Here is an 18,613-nt window from a genome sequence, read left to right on the forward strand (position 1 = left end):
TGACAACGTGAACGGGGTGTGGGGGTGAGAGGGGGGGTGGAGATGAGTGCGTGGGCCTCTCAGATTCCCAGCGACACATAAAAGCCAGGGGGGGTTCACATGCACGCAGTGGCTCTCCTGTCAGTCGCCCGTCATCCCCATGTATCCGTGGTACAGTCTCTGAGTCCCCCATAAACTATCCGAACGCGTGTTTCCTTCTACCCGCTTACCGCTGTGACATTTGCGCAGCTCCCACGCAACCGTTCTGCGAACCAGCTCGCAGCCACTGCACGCGGATCGCCTGGTAGCGTTTCCAGCTGCGCCCTCCGCCTCTGCTCGGCCTGTGCCTGCCGCACCGGGAAGGCGGCGCGACAGTCGTCGCCAGTCGGAGGCTGCAAATTTAAAGGGCGCGCGAAGATACCTGCCCGCGGTCTCGCCATTGGCTACCGAATCTCCCTTCGGGCACGCTGGGCTCCACGCGGTGGGCAGGAGAACCGGCAACAGGCGGAACGGGCTCCCGCCGAGCTCGAGGGCCTGCGTCTCTTTCAGCAGCAGGCGGCTGTCGACTCCGATCGTCCCCTGCAGCATGTCCCGCACGACGCGTCGCAGCCGCAGGGCTCTCCGCTGCAGCTCACTGATAGTGCCCGATGCGCGTCGGACGCCAGCGGTGTGGTGTTGGCCCTCGGCCTGAGACGCCGGGGTCAACGCGATAGGCCGGAAGCAGAGCGTGTCCAGGAGCGACGCGAGCATGCGCCGCTGGAACAGCAGTACCACAACTCGGGGGCTTCTCAAGAGCTCGCAGAGCGCGGAGACTATGGAAGTCCTCAGCTGCGTCTGCACAGTGGATGCAGCCCTCTGGGCAGAGAGCACAGGGCGTGGCCTGATCAGACCAGGGACCGCCGCAAACCAGGGCGCCTGCGGCGTGCTTTGCGGAGTCGTGGAGCTTGCCCGAGGATCTAGACAACGGCCAACCGAGAGTGTAGGGGACGCTCCGGTATCCCTGCGTTCCTCCAGAAGCATGGCAGCCTTGGCAGCCTTCGCCAGCTCGACTATTGTTGAGCTCAGTGACGTCTCACTTCCACTTCTGCAGGTGCCATGATTGTCTGTCGAGGACGCGGCATGTAAGCTACCCATGTGGAACGACTGGAGAGGATTCTGCGGCGGATTCAGTCTGTCTCGAAATTTCCTTTCGGGGCTCCCCCGTGCTGCATTCCCGCATGTAAGAGCGGAGGAGTTGTCGGCGGCTGACGCGCGTTGCATTCCTTCTTGCCAGTTGGCTCGTCCGGCCGAGGCTCCTAGACACTTGTCGGAATCTTTCCTCAAGAGCTGAGGCCTTTTATCTCTGTCATCGACTCTCCCTCGCTCGCCCTTCAGGGCCTCTTGCTGAGTGCCTTCGTCTTCCATCTCCCCTGCAAGGAGGCTGTCAACGAGCTGGTGTGCTGAAGACGTGTTGGCTGCAAGCCCCCAGCTGGACGCGTCAAGGCACTGCAGATGAACAAGCTGCTGACACCCTGATGCTCTATCCGAGGGAGCCTGAAACGCCATCGCAGCGCCTCTCCCACCAGACAGGGCGAGCTCGGGCACGGGCCCCTTGCCCTGCATTTGACTCAAGTCGCCGGTGCGCCAGTCTCCTCTGACCAGCGCCAACGCGTCGCCCTCGTGCGGCGCGTAGCGCACGACCATGGCTACAGGACCGGTACGCGCGTGTCGCCCGTGAGGCGTGTCGGCGAGGGCGCGGGGAAGACCCGCGGAGTCGATGCGCACGCTGCCACTCTCATGCGGCGTCAGCCCTGCGTCGTCAGCCCCCTTTGTAAGGATCGACCCCACACGAAGGAACTCGCCGCTATCGCCAGTCAGGACTGCCAGCGCTCCGAGTGCTTTCGAGACTGATCGAACCCATTCACTGGGTGCATCCAACCAACGGTGCTTCGCGAGAGGCGCGTTTTTGCCTCGGCGCTTGAAGGAAGGAAGAGACACATCTTCGTGCCCGCTCGATTGCACTAACTGGCAGGGTGGGGCGCCTGAATCCACTGGAGAGTCCGCTGCCTCTTCCCGGAGCACAACTGGCGAATCACGCGCTGAGTGCGACCCACTGGCACCACTGGAGAGGCCAGGAATCGAAGTACGGCCCTCGTCAGGAGCATGCCCCGGTATGTGGATCTGGCGTCGCCCCTCCTCGGTGGGAGCTTTTGCCGGGTAATCAGGGCTCAGGGCTCCGCTTCTCGACGTAGTTTCGGCATGCATTTCTGACTCTGCTCCTTGCGTGGCAGCGTCCACGGAAGGCTCGGCCTCCTCGCGTGCCATCACCTCTGCTCCTTTTGGTGCTGGGCTGTCTCTTCGCTCGTTGGCGCCTTCAAGCCGGCTTTCTTTGCTGTAAGGCCGCGTGCCATGGGCGACCGCCTGAAGAAGGCCTTCCCCATTAGACGCGAGGGCGCATGCCTCTCGCAGTGCATCGCGGAGACACCGCCTTGTAGCCGACTCCCAAAAGGGGCTGCTGAGAAGGGCTCGCAAAATATACACGACAAGGACGGCAGAGCAAGCGAGGGTCTCTGCCGTGGGACCCTCCGCAGCGCCTACGGGAGATGAAGCGAACCCTTCCTCACCATAAGGAGAATTCGGAAACTTTGCCACGTTATCCCAACGCGACCACACCACCCCTCCGGCTGTGCGCGTGTTTCCTTCGCCGTCGGGAGATACCGGGTTTGTCGCGTCTTCTTCGGAGACAGATCGCGAAAGAGCTTCAGGGGACCTCGTAGCTGGGTCTAGCCTGGAAGATTCGGCGTTTTGTGAGCCACCGCCAGAGGCCGACGACGCTGGAAGCGCAGGCGCGGGCCCTGCAGTTGTCCGGCTCTCCACGACCGCCAGCGCATCCGCTCTGATGCAGCGCTGGTGAGCCAGAGAGATGGCGATGTGATCCGCCAGCTGAGCCAAGCCTGAGCGAGTGTCGCCGAGAGGCAGCACCAAACCCGAGACCAGCAGAGGAGCCGTAGGACAAAGGAGCCGGCTCTTCGGCAAAGCATGGTCGCCTCGCTGTGGGCAGCTGCCCTCGAACGACTGCGACGGCTCGCCACCTCGTGGAACAGCATGGCGAGATCCCGTCAATGAGTCTTCGCCCCTGCCCGACCGTCTCGCTTCAGACGCCTCTCCTGCGCAGTACCATCCCCGTTCACCAGGAGCCGCGGTTTCGCCAGGCGATGCGCAGGTGCGTTCGTCCCGCGGCTCGGGGGCTTTTTGGGCTGCAGACCCTTGCAGGGGGCAAGTCAACTTGTCGCCGTACAGATTCCGGGCACGCCCACTCGACGACGGAGGCAGCAATTCCTCTTCATGGCACTCGCAAGGAGATGCACCCTCCTCACCTCCTGCGTCTTTGTATTTTGGCTCCATTGTCCCGGCGGCGCGCGGCGGACTCCCAGCGGTAGGCCTTGGAGACAGTGCGACTTCCGTGGGTTGCCACGCGGCTGTCGCAACCGCGGGCAGGGGGCACACAGAGAGGCAGTTGCCTGCGAAGCTCAGAAGAAGGGAAAAGAATTCCGCCGCCGCTTCGTCGCTTGACGCCTCTCCGCGGCCGCCGCAGGGGGCGTTGGACGCGCAACTCCACGTCAAGGCGCTGACGCTCACCTCGCTTCCCCAAGTGCTGTTTGTGCTTGTCGCACTCGTCGACCGCAGCAGTGGCGACAGGGCCCTGCCCGGCTCCCCGCCCCGACTCGGCGAGGCACTGGTCGCGCAGCAGCAGGCCAGAAACGGGTCTCTCGGATGGAAGATGTCCGTACACAGGAAGGGATCCACCGCGACACCCTGAGCTGGCACCGATCCGCCTGCGCTTGAGGAGAGTCCCACAGGAGCCTCTTCAAGGACGCATCTCTCTTCCCGCCGCCCAGCTTCGTCAGTCCCTGAAACTGCAGAGGCTTCAGCTTCTCTCCCCATACGCGGTCTGCCCTCCGCCGGAGCTGACGGGTGCGCTGCGCTTGGGTGGTCCTCGCGCTCGCTCCCGCTGGCCGCCTGCAGAGTTCGATGCCATTGTGCCTCCCGCAGAGCGTCAGCTGGTGCTACCTCCTCACTGCTGCCGCGGTGGTGTTCCTGGGAGTCGACGTCCGACGCAGCGACCGTCTGCGCGTTGCAACCCAAGTGACTGCTCGTGAAGGGGCGCGGCATGGCAAAGGCCGCGCCGAAATATCGCATCGCGTGATGCGGCGTCATGCGCGGGAGAAGCAGTTTCAGGAGACCCAAGGCCTGGCGTGCAAGGCGAAAGGACCCGGCGGTAAGACATAGTTGAAGACTGATGGAAATTGCTGGGTAATGGACGACGAACCTCTGTGCCTCCCGGATCTCTACTGGAAGCAGTGCATCGTCCCAGAAAGCACCGGCGTGGCTGAGAGGAAAACTCGGCGAAATCTGGCGCCTGCAGGGCGCCTGCGACAAGGTCACATCCGAGAGTGCGTCGTCGTCACCCCGTTGCCTGGCGCTGCTTTGTGGCTGGAGATCAACTGACCTAACACCCTCTTGACTGGCCTGTGAAGCGGTTGCAGAAAAGCCTCGAAGGGAAGAGGTGCCTCGCTGGACACTGCCCGGCCCAGAGACGCTCCGAGTGAGAGGACCGCTGTGGTGCGGCGGCACCAGATCTCGGCGTCCACAGATCGCGGAAAGCAGAGACGTAGGGAAAAGCCGAGACGTGAACAGATGAACAAGAGTTAAGAAAACGTGCGCTTGAGACTCCCATTCAGAGATGCAACGCAAAGCATCTTGGAGATCGTCTGCGGCGGCGCGGCATTCCGGCTCCTTGATGTGTGTGTCGCCTTGGCCATCAGCGCCTCCAGGGGCGTCCATTTGCCCCAACGCTTTGACGCTGTCCTTTTCTGCATGGTCTCGCTCAACTGTCTGTCCGATGTGTTGCGCGTATCGATGCTCCGGGGCTCGAGCTCGAACAGGATGTGCACTGTGCGCCGGCAAAGGACGTGCTTGGCTCCTGTCGGTGTGCGAGGCGACACGCGTGCCGGTGTTTTTGTTCAGCAGGCTTTCGCGGCGCATTTCCCGAAGGGAGATGAGAAGCAGGTCAGCGCAGTACCTCAGGCACACCAGTCGGAGGCGGGCGTTTCCGCCTCCCACTAGCGCTCGTAAACAGAGGGTCACTACAAGCAGGATCCTCGCGTACCGCCCCGGCACGGGTTGACGGCGGTCGTGGTTTTCAGGTCTCGCACTTCTCCGACGTCGCTGCAGTTGGCACCTCGCTGCAGCCGTTGCATCCTGCGGGGGAGCGAGGAAGGGCAACTGCTGCCTGCAGGTCTTCCCTCCGAGTGGAGAGGCTGTCGCGCTGCACTGGTAGAGCGCGCCTTCCTCCAGCCTTTCTCCAGAGGCCACGGGAGCGCGAGGGACACCATAAGGCAGAAGGGCGTGCATGGCGCTGTCCACTAGCCCCACGGAGATCAAGAAGTCTTGGTCTTCCTCCCGCCAGGCGACGACCCCCAGAACGGAGCGCGCAATGGCTTGAACATATGCGCAGCAGTAGGGAGTAGAACGCACCGTGTGACCCGCGCCAGGAAGCCCGTGGGGGCTGCCCTCACCGGCTGCAGGCGGCCGTTGTGCGGGGCTAGACATCGCGCCGGTGCTTGCGCGCCCACAGGCAAGAGAAGAGAGTCCCGCCTCTTCAAACGCGAAGGCCAAGTCCGCGGTGCCGTCCCCCGAGGGTTGGCTCACTGGGTGCTCAACGGTGGTGGGTTCGGACGCATGCCCAGACGAGCCCAGCAGACTCGAACGGCTGCCGAGGGCACCCCGAGCAAGCGCCGTCGTGGAAGGCTCGAGCGTGTGCGGGCGCGCGTCGCCCCGACCTGGCGGCTCGCCCGGAAGGCTGAGGTCCCACTGTGGATGCCCTGTCACGGTCCATTGGGGCGCTGTCTCTCCGGGGGTCCCTTGAGGGCGTGGGCTAGCGTGCTCGTTTGAGGAGGCCCGCGGACTCTTGTGGTGAGCCTCTGGCGTATGTTCCGCCATCGGGCCCGCCAGTGTTTGCCGCGGCCCTGGGGCCCAGGCTCGTTCACAGGTTGGGCGCGGTACTTCAGACGAGCTCTGCGGCGGCTGGCGCCTTCCGCTCGTGTCAGCGAGAGGCACTAAACTGCTAGGGGGCATGTGTGAGTCGGTGCAAGTGCACTCCACCTGCGAGGTATCCCTGGAGAGGTGCAAGGCGCCGCCAGGTGCATAGGAGGATAGGGCGGAGGCGAATCTGTGAGGCCGCGACCCGGGAAGCGCTGCCTCCGGCAGCGTTGTCGCGCAGGCGACAACCAGAGCCATGGCGCGATAGAAGGAGCGTTTGACTTGGTTTTCCAGCTGACTGCCACAGCCTCTCAGATGTTCTTCGTAGTGGAGGTCGGTCGACCGGCAGTGGCTCAGAGGGCCGTGGACGGAGGGCCCCGGCCAGACGCAGGCATGCGCGTCTTGCCCTCCTCGTCCGTGTGCGTCCTCACAAAGGCGGTGCAGGGCTGCCGCAGTGTGGCGAGGCGCATCTCCATAGTCCTCCTCTTCGCCTCCGAAGGCGTAAGGCCGAAAGAACAGGAACCGGGGCGACGCCATGGGGTAAGCAAACTGCCGTCGCCACAGAATATTTATTCCCCTGCCCTTTTCACTCGAGGATGGCGCCTCCAGCTGCTGGGGCCTCTCTCGCGTGAAGCCGCCTCCTGCGACCGGAGAGCAAAACAACTCTGACGCGGGAAGCAGGACCGCCAGAGGAACGGGGCCGCCAGTCGGGACCTCGGCGCCCATGGAGCGAAGCACTCTGAGAGTGAGGGCCTTCGTGAACGGAAACTGAATCTTCTTGAGAATGGAGTGAATCAGGTCGAAGCTCTGAATCCTCGTCTTGGCACGTCTTCGCCGATCCTTCAGAACTTGGAACATTCCACTGATTTCACGGGCTCCTCCGTTCTCCGCCACACTCGACGCGAGACGCCCCCACCGGCCCGACACACGCGCCGCCTCGGCCGCCGCTGCGGCACCGCTTGCGGCGACCAAAACGGCCAGAGAGTCCCCAAGCGGCGCGGGGCTTCTTTCGGGCGCAGGGCCTCCATGCGCGAGAGCTTCAGATGGAGAGCCACACTTGCTATGATGGGAGAGGTATGAGGGATTCCCTACACCGGCCGGAGGCTGCCGCAGACAGCTTCCGGTGGAAACCGAATCCTGGAACCTGGCGGCGTTCTGCGGCACACTGTGGTACGCTGTGGGTACCCGAGGGGTATCATTCTTTGGGTACGAAGCCAGACATGCTACTGTAGCCTGGCGTCGTGTTGCCGGAGGTGAAGGTGCGCCCGGGCGCAGAAAAAAAAAAGCCGAGATGCCATGGAGCACGCTGTGCACGACGCGATCGTCTCGCCACTCTTCTTCATCGTCGTCGTCTTCGAATTCTAGTGTCCTCAATCGCAAAAGGACCTGCCACCTTTGCAGTGTCTTCCAAAGCTCGAACTGCGCTTTCCATCTCTCCCTTTTCTTGTCTGGTTTCGCTGCTTCTTTTCGCGTGCTCTGCTTCTTCTTCTCCCTTCTAGCCGCCATCTCAGCCTTCTTTCGTTTTGCCTCTTTCTCCTTTTCTGCGACAGAAGCACGGAGCGAGGAGGCGTCGGCGGCCACTAGAAGGGACAGGGACTTTGCGAGAATTTGGGGATCGTACCGCGACCACAGCGGGGCGGCAGGGATGCTCCCGAGGCCCGGCGGAGCTGCAGAATCTGCCAGCGGTGGACACGAAGAGAAGCAAAGAGACCGTGAGGCGGCGAGAGCTCCGTTGGCGCCCGTCGCACTGCGGTCGGCAGCCTGTTCCCGCTGATCCTCCGCCGGCGAGAAAGAGATCGACGGGGAAGAGACGAATGCAGCATCCCGAGGAAGCGAAGTCGGCGGTTCCGGCAATACCTGATAGTCCCCTGGGGAGGGCGAGACAGCTGGAGCATCTGTGGCGAGGGTAGCAGAGGAAATCGTCGGAGAGCTGGCGAGAGGCGGAGCAAAGCTGACGTGCTGAGTGGACTGAGACGACTTGTGAAATGGCACGAGCTCCAGGAGAATGGACGCTCTAGAGAGGAGGACAGCGCCCCAGTATTCGTACGTGCTGAGGGCCTCAAGCTCATCCAGTTCATTCTGGGCTCTTTCGTTTGCCACGGCATCCTGCAGGGGGCTTTCTGGGTGGGCGGATGAAAGCGAGGACACCGATAGGCGTCGCTCTGCCCCGTCGGCCGCCTTCGTCTCGCCTTCTGTGTCCCTCGCTCTGGCCTCCGTCTGTTCATCCCTCTCTCTGCGTCGCGCATCCAGCAGGAACATGTTCTTCTGTCTCTCAGACACTACCCAGTGTCGCAGCAGGCGAGTGGCGCACCATACGTACAGGAGTGGCTCAGCCTCCCTCCAGCCAAGGAGCCACGCGCAGGCCTCTTCTTTAGCCTGCATTTCTCTTTCAAGTTCTTCCCTCCTCTTCTCGTCTCGCGTTTTCCCGTGCTCGCTTCTTTCATCTCTCCTTCTCTGCTTCTCCGCATACCTTGCAAGCTGCGCACCCGAGCTTTCTCCTGCCTTTTCAGCGGGTCTCGCTCGGTCGCGGAAGAGCGCTGGAAATCTTGTGACTAGTTGTTCCAGCACCAATAGGACGGTGCTCTCCATAAAGAGGTGCTTAATCAGGCAACACGCGTAGGCCCTCACAGCTCGAGAGATGTGTGGTCCTCCCATTCGCTCCAAAGCAATTGACCAAGACACAAATCCATGCACACCTCGGTAGCCTGCAGCTCCTTGCCTTCCACACGCAACTTGTATCTTCGTCGTCGCGACGGCATGCGGCTCGCCAATTTCTCGAGAGGCTGCTGAATAACGTGGAACTGAAACACGGCGGGATGTGCAGTCCAATAACTCGACAAGCGGCTCGCCAAGTCCTTCATTCTTCCACAACAGGGACAACACTGCCTCGGGCCCTTGAGATCGAAGAGCCAAAATCTCTTCAAAAACACCTGGCAGCTGCAACGCGGCGCCGGTGTTCATCTCGCCCTCTGCAGCTCCAGCCGCCGCGGCGGACGGAGACAGAGCCGGCGGGGATCGACCTGCGTCCACACGAGGCCTGGCGAGCTGACTAGAGGAAACAACACGGCCGGGTGAAGCGGCAGAGGGGGCTGCGGCGGAGGAATCGACAGAAGATGGTGGGGAGGAAGACGTAGGAAAGGCGGAACCAGCAGCCTGCGTTTCTGTGACCGCTGACGAATCACTGGAGTCTCTGTCTCTTGATGGGTTGTGCTGTGTATCCACAGTTGGGCCCGCCCTGCTGTGAAGGCGCAGGCCTTCTTCCTGATATTCGCTGCGTCTTCCGTGTGCCTGTGAAGCAAAATCGCCTCGCGCGCATGTGCTGTCTTCAGCCCTGAGGGGCCGTGGTCTCCGCATCTTACGGGTTTCTCCATAACTTTCTTCTTCTTTGTCGCCTGTGTCAACCGAGCTCTCTTCTCGAGATCTGCGTGGTCGGCCCGAGGAGGTTTTATCTGCCGCTTTCGCCTCTGCGAGTGCCGCGCCCCCCACCGGATGACATAAAGACGAATGGTCGCGGCTTCCTTCGTCGCGGTCCTCCTGGACATTTGCTATAGAGACTGACTGTGAAGTGGAGAAGCCCGATCCCGGTCTTCGCCAGCTCTCAGAGTCAAGCGACGCACGTGCAGAGGGCTGCAGAAAGCCACTCTGAACCGGTGAGACGATGAAGAGCGGGGACGATGAAGCTGGGAGCCAGGGCGCAGTTGGCGGTGTTGGGAACCGTATGTACCCATCACGCGTGGTGGGCGATGTTGGAGACCTCTCTTCCTGTTCGTCCCCCCATGAAGGAGTTTCCGCCTCGGTCAAACGGTGCTTGGGAGAGGATGGAGTCGACGAGGAGACGTCCGCGCTCGGTCGATCAGCGTGACTGGGAAATGCTGGTTGAAGAGACGGTGGAGCTGTTGCCGACTCCCCAGCGTGGGTGTCGCCCTCCCTTCTCTCGCGAGTGACAGATGCTCCCTGTTCCAGCTGTGTCTGTAGTCCCTCGTGTCTGCTCTCAGCCTCTTCCCGGCTCTCGGCGTCTTTTCGGTCGCGCTTGGCCTTGCCTCCGCTGCGCCCAGCTCCGATCGCATCCTTCCCGAGCGGGCTGATGTCGCCTACTTCCTCCGTTCTTCTGTGAAATCGTTCGCGGCTTCTGTACGCCCCGATCGGCCCCTGTCCTTTGTCGCCAGCCGCGCAACTCTGCAGCCATTCGCGCCTGCGTTTGCGTTCGAGAAGCAATCCAAGGAAGGAGAGACTGGTGTCCTTGGCAACGCCCCTCCCCGAAATCAAACGCCGGACGCGGAGAGGCCCGTCTCGAGCAAAGCCGCCCGAAAACACGCACGACTGAAGGACTTCTGCGTGTTTGCGTTCGTGGGAAGAAACGGGCGGGCCCCGGAGAAGGGAACCGATGGCCGCAGCGAGCGCAGCACTCCCAGCAACGAGGGCCTCCAGCAGGGGAGGCAGTCCAGCTTGCGGACGTCGCGCCGCATCCTCTGGGGCTGCCTCGTTCCCTCCGGGGCCGGAAGCCGAAACGGGGTCAGGCTCCGTATCTTTCGGCTCCGAATCGAAAAGAGTCGGGCTCCCAGCGGGGCGACAGGACGAGACGACAGGCGACGGCATCGCCCCTTCTTGAGTTGGACGCGAGTGCGGCGCGTCGATGGATGGCGAGGCGGCTGGGCCGGGAGCGGCAGTATCGAGCGGGGAGGGTTCTCCGCCAGTGGGAGGGCCTCTTCCGCGGCTGCAAATGCTCGGGGAGGAAGGAGACTTTGGGCTCGCGGCAGGAGGAGGCGACGGACGGGGGGAGGGTGGGAACGAGGGGAGCCATGCAGTTCGGCTGTGCCGATTAGGGTTCTCTGAAGACATGGCATCCACACAGGGTAACGACGAACCGGAAACAAAGGATAGCGGCACAGAGTCAGTTTGTGGGGGCGAAGGAAGTCCAGGCGACGAAATTGGCGACTGGGGGAGCGACGAAGCGGACGCAGAAGAAGAAGCGCCGGAGAAAGCAACCGCCTGGTTTTCCTCCGCTGGCTGACTGCTGATTGGGCCCTGGGAAGCTGCGGACGCATACCGCCGAGCCTGAGCCTCCGTGTGCGCCCTCGCAAAACCCGCAGTGCCTTGAAGTGCCCCGGCGACCACCCCCTCGCGTCTGCCGCTTTCGCTCTCAGACGCCGGCAAGCCGAAGGAACAAGGCAGGGACGGGCTGGAAAGGAGGGGTTCCGTACGAGAGCTGGTGGTGGGCGGCGGCAGCTGCCGAGTTGGGTCCGAGTGCTGCCGGCTGCTGTCACGGTTCGCTTTGGAACCGACTTGAGAATCGTTCGCTGGGAGTCTCCTCGCATGGGAAGGGGCATGTTGAAACAAAGCAGAAGGCAGGGTCCAGTGCTGAGCGACACAGGTGACCCGGTAGCCCCACAGAGCCGCAGGTGAAGAGGACGAAGGCGGAGCGACTTCGAACAGGAAGGAAATAACGGAGGAATCCACGACAATCGGCCGAGTTGGCCAGTGAGGAAAGCCATCTCCGCTGCAGGGGGGTAGGACGTGCACCGACTGAGGAATCCGTGAAGGCGCGCATGTCCAGCGTCCGCGAACGACCTGCGAAAAGCCCGGAACAGGCGGAATACACCCCGAAGAAGACGCAAATAGAGACAGTGGGTGTGAGAGTGCGTTGATATTGTCCGTGTTCGCTGGCACTGTCTGCATGCGAGGAAACAACGCAAGCTCTGCAGCCGCCAACTCTTCGTAACACGCTATATACCACCCGTGATCCTTCCCGGAAGATGGCTGAATTCGATTTCCGCGAGCCCGCCCCAAGATCGGTCGTGCCGACAATGAACAGGGAACGCTGCCATGTTCCTCAGTCGGCTTACGTAAAGGATGTCTCTGTTACGCTGAGTGTTGCACCGTTCGTCAAACAGTAGAAACACATGAGAGGCCCCCGGTAACTCAACAGTGCGGTAAGTGACTGTCCTCTCTCCTTCGGCGGCATGAGTCCTCCCGGAGTGCCTTGTCCTTCCAGAGTGAGACGAAGAAGGAAGTGACAAATCCGGAGAGGCTATCAACGAGGAAGGAAAGCTTGCAGGTGCTCCTCGAAGGTACGGATGCATCGACTCAACAACGCATGCGTAAGGAGGGGAAGACAGATGCGGGAGAAATCCTGAAAGGCCAAGAGCATTTCGACATCGCACTCGCCGAATATGGGAGAGGAGCTGCTGGTGTCTGGTTGGAAACGGCGAAGGGAAAGAGCCAGAAGTCAGCCCATAGGTGGAATGCGCAGAATACCCGTAGGACGGTGGTGACGAAATCGAACGGGCATCTGGACACAACAACTCACGTCAAGGGTGAAAGCGTGCAGCTGGAGTGAATGTGCCTATCCAAGACTCTTGCATGAAACAGACCCGTATGCTGTGTTATGTGTGCGAAGAATCGTCATACATGTATACGTGTACACAGGGATAAGAGGAAATCTCTGTGTACTCGTGCGCCAGGCATGGTACGAGGCTGCGAGGCAGTATTCACGCGCGTGCGTTAGCGACATGTATGTGAGCGTGTCGAATTGAAGCGTGAGCGAGCGTGTGCCCAGACCGACCGGGTTCGCACGTTTATAGAGGGAGAGGGTATCTATCGAGTGCACCGCGTATGGTCCACGAACGACAGACTCGGTACGACGCAGTGACGAGGCGCGTGGGTCGGTTGAATCGTGACTTCTGTTGTCAACGCCTGTGCCGGCGTCGGCGCCTAGGCGACTGGCACTCCATGCTCACGTGCCTTCCGCGGCAGAGAGTCCATAGATACCGCAAGATGAAGGCAACTGTAGTCAGGGTCAAGTGTGCTGCTTTTGCGCTCAAGTTTTCGCTTCGTGTTGTCTCACCTCTACGGTCACCCTGCGTGTCTGTATCGTCGACAGTATCACTCCTTCCGGTAGTGTGCCCGCTCCTTTCTGCTAGTCCTTGTCTGAAAACTTCCTTGTCCTCTTTCGCATCGCTGAAGAGACTGCGCGCAAGTTCAAGCGCCCGGCTGTCAAAGCCTATCAGTCTATCCAAATCGCGGACCAGCCTGTAAAAGCTCATGCATGCTTTCTCCTGCAGCCGCCTGTGCCAGGGGCTCAGAGCAAGGACACAGAATCCGTAGAAAAAGGGCAAGGCGACGACGTCAACCAAAGTTCCTTCAAATGGATCCGAGCAGAGCGGGCCCATTCTGCACTGGTGTCGCAGGCGGTGTTCAGTTCTTTCTTCACGATAACGGGAATCGTCGAGATGTTTTACATTCAAGCGCGCCCCGGCCGTCGCAACGCACACAAGCTTCTTCCTCCACGTCGAACTGCTTTTATCCTGTCCCTGGTGGGACTGCGGCTGCTCAGCAGAAATGCTTGCTTCAATCTGACACTGGAGAGAGCTAAGGGAACTCAAAATTTCGACGATGAAGTCGAGCGACTCAGCCACAGACTCAACGCAGTGTTCGTCTTCACTTGCGGAAGAACAACTGGCCATTAGGTCTCTCATGATGATACATTGGAGCACACGGCAGACCGCGACTCCAGTGCGGTCGTCGACAACTCTGCGAACGAAATTTTCTGCTTGACTGTCGCGAGCGGAAAGGTCAGACGAAGAGCCGCCACTAGACGAAATAGGCGAATGCCTCATGGCGAACTCCAGCGTTTTCAATGGTGGGCCGGTTGAGCTTGCAAAGGATTCTGCTTCACGTTTCCTCGGGTGGTATCTTCTGCGTTTTCCATTTTGACATTCTGCAGCTTGGCCAGAGGAACACTCAGAAGGTGAGGTCCATAAGCCCATACTTCGCTCCCCATTCCCTGTCCCAGCGTGTGTTCTCTCTCGATTGGCTGAACAGAACAGACACGCAAGGCCAGTGAGGTTTCTCAGTTTTTCCCTCCTCGAATTTTGTGTGGCCAAGTTTCTAGAAGGGCTACAATGAAGCGTCACTGCATGCCGTCCGAGGCCAGGCCAACGGCATGTTAAACCGTCTGCGCGGAGATTTACCCGCAACAGGAAGGCTTTCAGCTTCCTCAGCGGCTCTTCCGCAAACAGAAAGGACAGAATCGTCGGGGATGGGGCCGGCCGATGTACCTCTATTAGTCTTTGCGTTGTCGCTGAGACTTTCTGTAGTCATGGGAAGCTCGCGGAGAGTCGCTTCAACGTCTGGGGTGATCGTCGGGTAGGTGCGTGTCAGTCTCTGGACGAGATGTCGCTCAGCCAACTGAAACAAAAGGCGCACAATCTTTCGCATCCTATCAGGGGACTGGCCAGATCTTCTGGAGTGGTGAAGGCCTATGACGTGGCAGGCACTGTTTGATGGCCATATGTCTGTAGCGGTTGAATCCTGTCCAAGTGGATCAAGCCGTTCCTCATGCGTTTTACAGCTTCCGAAGTCGGTGGCGGCTAGGAACGTATCTTGTGTCGCCTCCCTTCTACTCGCACCGTACGGCAGACTCGTGGCTGCAGCCTCGGATGAAGTGGATGACGAAGGGTGACAAATGTGGGGTAGCTGGTCTTCTCCTTTGTTCGAGGGATCTTCAGTGTCTGCAGGGGCGCAGTCCGAAAGCGAAATGTGCGGGCAGTTCAGAAGAAAATCCCGGATGGCCTCGTCACCGTGTTCCTCTTCAAAAACCACGCGCAGGAGCTTCTCCACCGTACAATGCAGGAACGCGTCGGCTGCGAATGGCGCTATTGTTCCAGACGGTGAATATCGAGAGGATGACGACGACGGAGGCGTCAGTGCTGAAGACGAGAGCGTGGTGACGGGGTTTGGTTTGCGCCTCTGCACCATCAACACACAGCAAATTTAGCGCTTGGCACGAAATATAAGAACTACCGGCGTCTGCTGCGCGTCTGTTACGCTTCGCTTCTTACACTTGTGCCGTGGCGACTCAAATGTGTAAACGGGAAGAGGCGAACGCCGAGCTTTCAAGCAGCACACCCGCAAACTTGGAGCGCTTGTAAGTTCTGTTTCATGTCGAGATCAAATGATGCTCGAATTTACCAGTGAGTGCTCTGTCACCATTGCGTGAACTGGCTGCTGGTTTTTAAAAACGGAGCCCTCGCTGTTCAACTAGCTTCTCAAATCACATGTTACCGATGAAGAGGCACAAATGTTGCCATGGCGCCCCGGTTGTCTTTTATGTAGCAGTACCCTTTCCGCGGCGCGACAGCCATAACCATTAACGGAATAGTTGAATACCGGAGTAGCATCCGCTGGACAGACATCAACATTGCTTTCCGCGCCTGACCGCAATGATGTGTCAGTCTCATGGAGCAACGGTACCCCACACCGTTCCAACTCCCTTCCATAAGTACACTTCAATCATAGGTCTATAACTATTACTAGATAATCGAATTCTTCTTTGCGAAGCATCCCAAATGGCTTCATCCCATTATGATGAATGTGCGTGGCCTACCTGAGCTTGCCTGAGGGCAGCCCCCTGGGCTTCTGAAAAGAGAGTACACTTTAGAACCACACGTTCCTCCAGAGCGAGTGCAGTGGATGGCTCCTGTTCGTCACACATCCACCGAAGTTTCGCCGAGCACCATTTTAGTGACTGCTTAGACATTCCATCCCAGAGGCTACCGCCTCCGCTCTGTCCAGGCGGGTGTTCGTGAGACCCGTTCCCGGTTTCCTCAATTCCTACCGCAAGTCCAGCAAGATGAACGAAGTCCTGATCAACGGAGCGAAACAACCGGGCGCGGTTCACCAGGTGCCGATCAAAGCCTTGTGCGCTTATGCCGGCACGCTTCGCTCCGTGTTCAATTGCAAACTGCAGGAGAAGCGCATAGTCTCTTCCCCATGAAGACTTCACAGCTGTGTCGAGAACATGTGCATCGTATTGGTCTTGCTGCGTCGGCTGGTCATCAACTGTGGCGGAACGGTGCTGTGTTTCAGGAATATCAGAGACGAGCCGGTGGCCCGTGTCAGCCGCTGGGACGCCAGTCGCCGGTTCCGCCATTGTTGTAATAGCTGGGGGTGGGCAGCACTGTTAGGAATGACAGGAAGCTTTGGGAAAGACCAGGGGTATCGAAGCTTAGTTAGACATCAAGCAGAGGAGGCGAAGGTGAGTTATTGCCCCCAGTGCTGAGCGGGGTTTCTTACGAGGGGCATGGCGGTTCAAGACAACGGGAACGCATCAACTACGGAGATGACCAACGACTCTTCCCCTGTGAATCATCGCTCGCTACGGCCGCTTCCCACTTCGGGTCTTCCGTAGTTCCAAAATCGAACTTGACTGTTTTGTTGTGTGTCAGAGGTGAAAGTGCTCCCACGAATAAGATCGTGTCCGCTTCGTCGTCGACTTGAGACGACTGGTTTAGAATTGGTTCGCGCATCTTAGGTCTCGCGCTGACCATTCTTCCCAATTAGCGCCGAGATGCCCGCCAGAAGCGGGTGCCGTTGCTTGCCCGCGTCCGCCTCAGACATCTATTATATTGCAGCGTTCTGTATGCGGCCGCCCAACCCAGGACGGCATCCAATGCTGGGCGTGTTGGCAGATTGCAGCCGGCACCCGCAAACAGCCCGCGAATCCTTTCCCCGATGATGCCGGAATCACACCGAACATCCGATGGCCGGATTATGGTATCGCGAGCTCAAGGGATATAGTGAATCCATGGTTACGAGGCCAGAGACCCGACGAAGGAAGATCACCAAGGGCTACTTGACTGATAAGGGGAGCTCATTGGTGATACCAGAATGATACGCCCCAATACATAAGCATCCCAGGAAGTCATGTGACGTTGTCTATGCCGATATGATGGAAAATACAATATTTACGGCACTCGGCGTCACTACTCTCACTGGCGGTGCCAGGGTTGCACACCGTGTGCGCACCCGGCCACAGAACTAAGGCACGAGCAATCAATGAGCTGTTTCTTGTTATCATAAAGAATGGACTCGTCCGGTGGTACACGACTGCAACTCCAATCTGCCACTGTGACTCGAGGGAATCAAACATAGTCCCGTTGCAGCGGCGGCCGAAAGCAGTCCTTCGCTGCAAGGAACACCGAAACTAACTCCGGGAAAGCGTGACGAAGTTGCTCAAATCACAGCATAGAAACTGGAGTTGAGCTGAGAGTCCAAAACACGCGTTGCTGTGAAGTAGAATCTGTTGGGAGCGTCCGTGTAACCATCGTAATGTATGCAGACGGAGCGAGTCGGTACATCAGACCGCTGCCGACAGAGGAATCCTACATCAAAACTCCCACCAATACCCTCGGTCGCAACTGGGTGGAGCTTCAGAATCCGCTGTGACTTTCCCATTTTGTCTGGATAAAGGTCGTTTTTTGCTCTCAGCTTTACAACATGCTGCGCAACTAGCTTTTGGCTCACCCGACAGCGCCTACGTCACAGCTTGATATCTGGAAGTTCGTTTTTGGTATCTTTCCGCCTTCACAGCTGCAATGTGAAAATTCTGCGGACGCATTCTTCCTGTCTTACTCTTTGCGGTTATATCCGACGTCAGGGGGACACTTGCTATTAAATTAGACGCTACAGAATCTATTGAGAGGAGTAGCAGGTTGCATCCACTGTAGCCCTTCCGCGTGCGCGATGCGTGTACCGCGGGAGAACTGCATCCGCTGTGTCTTTGAGCGCTTCATCAGTAGCTGCGCCTCCGTCTGGCCGTCGGCGAGTGTCCGCACGCATCTAAATTGATGCGCTCCAGAAGCCGCCGCTGGCTGCACTCAGCACCATACTAAACAAAACCTCAAGCGGACAATATCGAGACTCCCTATATACAAAGGCGTACCGGCGATGTTTTCAGCTGTGCGAATCCGAGAATCTCACGCCTGTCGGCTGTAGGCGTCGGAGACTTTGGTTACTATCATAGGATGATTGTGAGGCGACATACACGCGCGAGGCCGTCGATTCAGAAATCAGCTTGTAGCCAGTAAACAAGCCAATTTCCCGGACCTTAGCCTGCAGTAGCTACACAGACTCATCGCGCAATGTTATAGTGCTTGTCGTAATGCTTGCAGCGAGACCCGGGTGCGTTTAATCGTTTTGTTGGCATCAGTGTGGCAGCACTGCCACCAGCCGTACGGGGGCGCAGAGCTACATGACACTACACGACGCATGTGACTGTGCCTAGCTCGAAGAAAAGCATACCTTTTGTGCGCTTGCAAACAGTCTCACTGCAGCAACATTGGCGACGTCCAATGACATCGGCCTATCAGGGTGGCCTGACGTGTCGACCTCTCTAATTCTGCTGGCGGTCGCTCGATACGGCCTCGCATACACGGCCACGTTGGACCCCCGGGACCCGCGCAAAGCATGCACTGTTTGATTCTTTCTCACTCATACAAAGCCCTATATGAAGTTCCGTAAACATGAATCCGCGCCGGGCACGGCACACCAGATTTCGCCCCGCGGAGCACATCCCACAGCCGTGCCTTCTTCCCTCTGACGATAACCACGAACATGTCACTACACATGCAAGCCGCAAAGGTTCCTCCATCGAGCAGAAAATGGTACGCAAAGGCATGTCACACGACTGACCAAAATGCCTTCAGCGAAGCTCCAAACTAGCTCGCCCACTAAAAAAGCCAGAATAATACCACGATAGCAAAAGCTCAAGAAGCGCGTTTTGCTTCGCAGGTGAAATAACTTGAAAGACGTCAGCAACGGCCGCAGACGCGAT

The 18,613-nt window shown here is 59.2% G+C and overlaps 1 protein-coding gene across 1 annotated transcript in view; it reads right to left on the reverse strand.

The window, feature by feature from the left end:
* Nucleotides 1-15,931, reverse strand: part of BESB_053610 (uncharacterized protein) — a gene marked incomplete at both ends in the record, with an annotated part of 37,340 nt that extends 21,409 nt beyond the window's left edge. The window contains 5 exons of the mRNA XM_029363796.1: nt 210-11,568; nt 11,844-12,130; nt 12,845-13,813; nt 14,058-14,187; nt 15,386-15,931. Of these exons, the coding sequence (XP_029219719.1) occupies nt 210-11,568; nt 11,844-12,130; nt 12,845-13,813; nt 14,058-14,187; nt 15,386-15,931 (13,291 nt within the window). The remainder of the gene's footprint in view (nt 1-209; nt 11,569-11,843; nt 12,131-12,844; nt 13,814-14,057; nt 14,188-15,385) is intronic.
* Between the last annotated feature and the right edge of the window lie 2,682 nt (nt 15,932-18,613).

Source organism: Besnoitia besnoiti, chromosome IV (assembly GCF_002563875.1).
Source record: "Besnoitia besnoiti strain Bb-Ger1 chromosome IV, whole genome shotgun sequence".
Classification (NCBI taxonomy): Eukaryota; Apicomplexa; class Conoidasida; order Eucoccidiorida; family Sarcocystidae; genus Besnoitia; species Besnoitia besnoiti.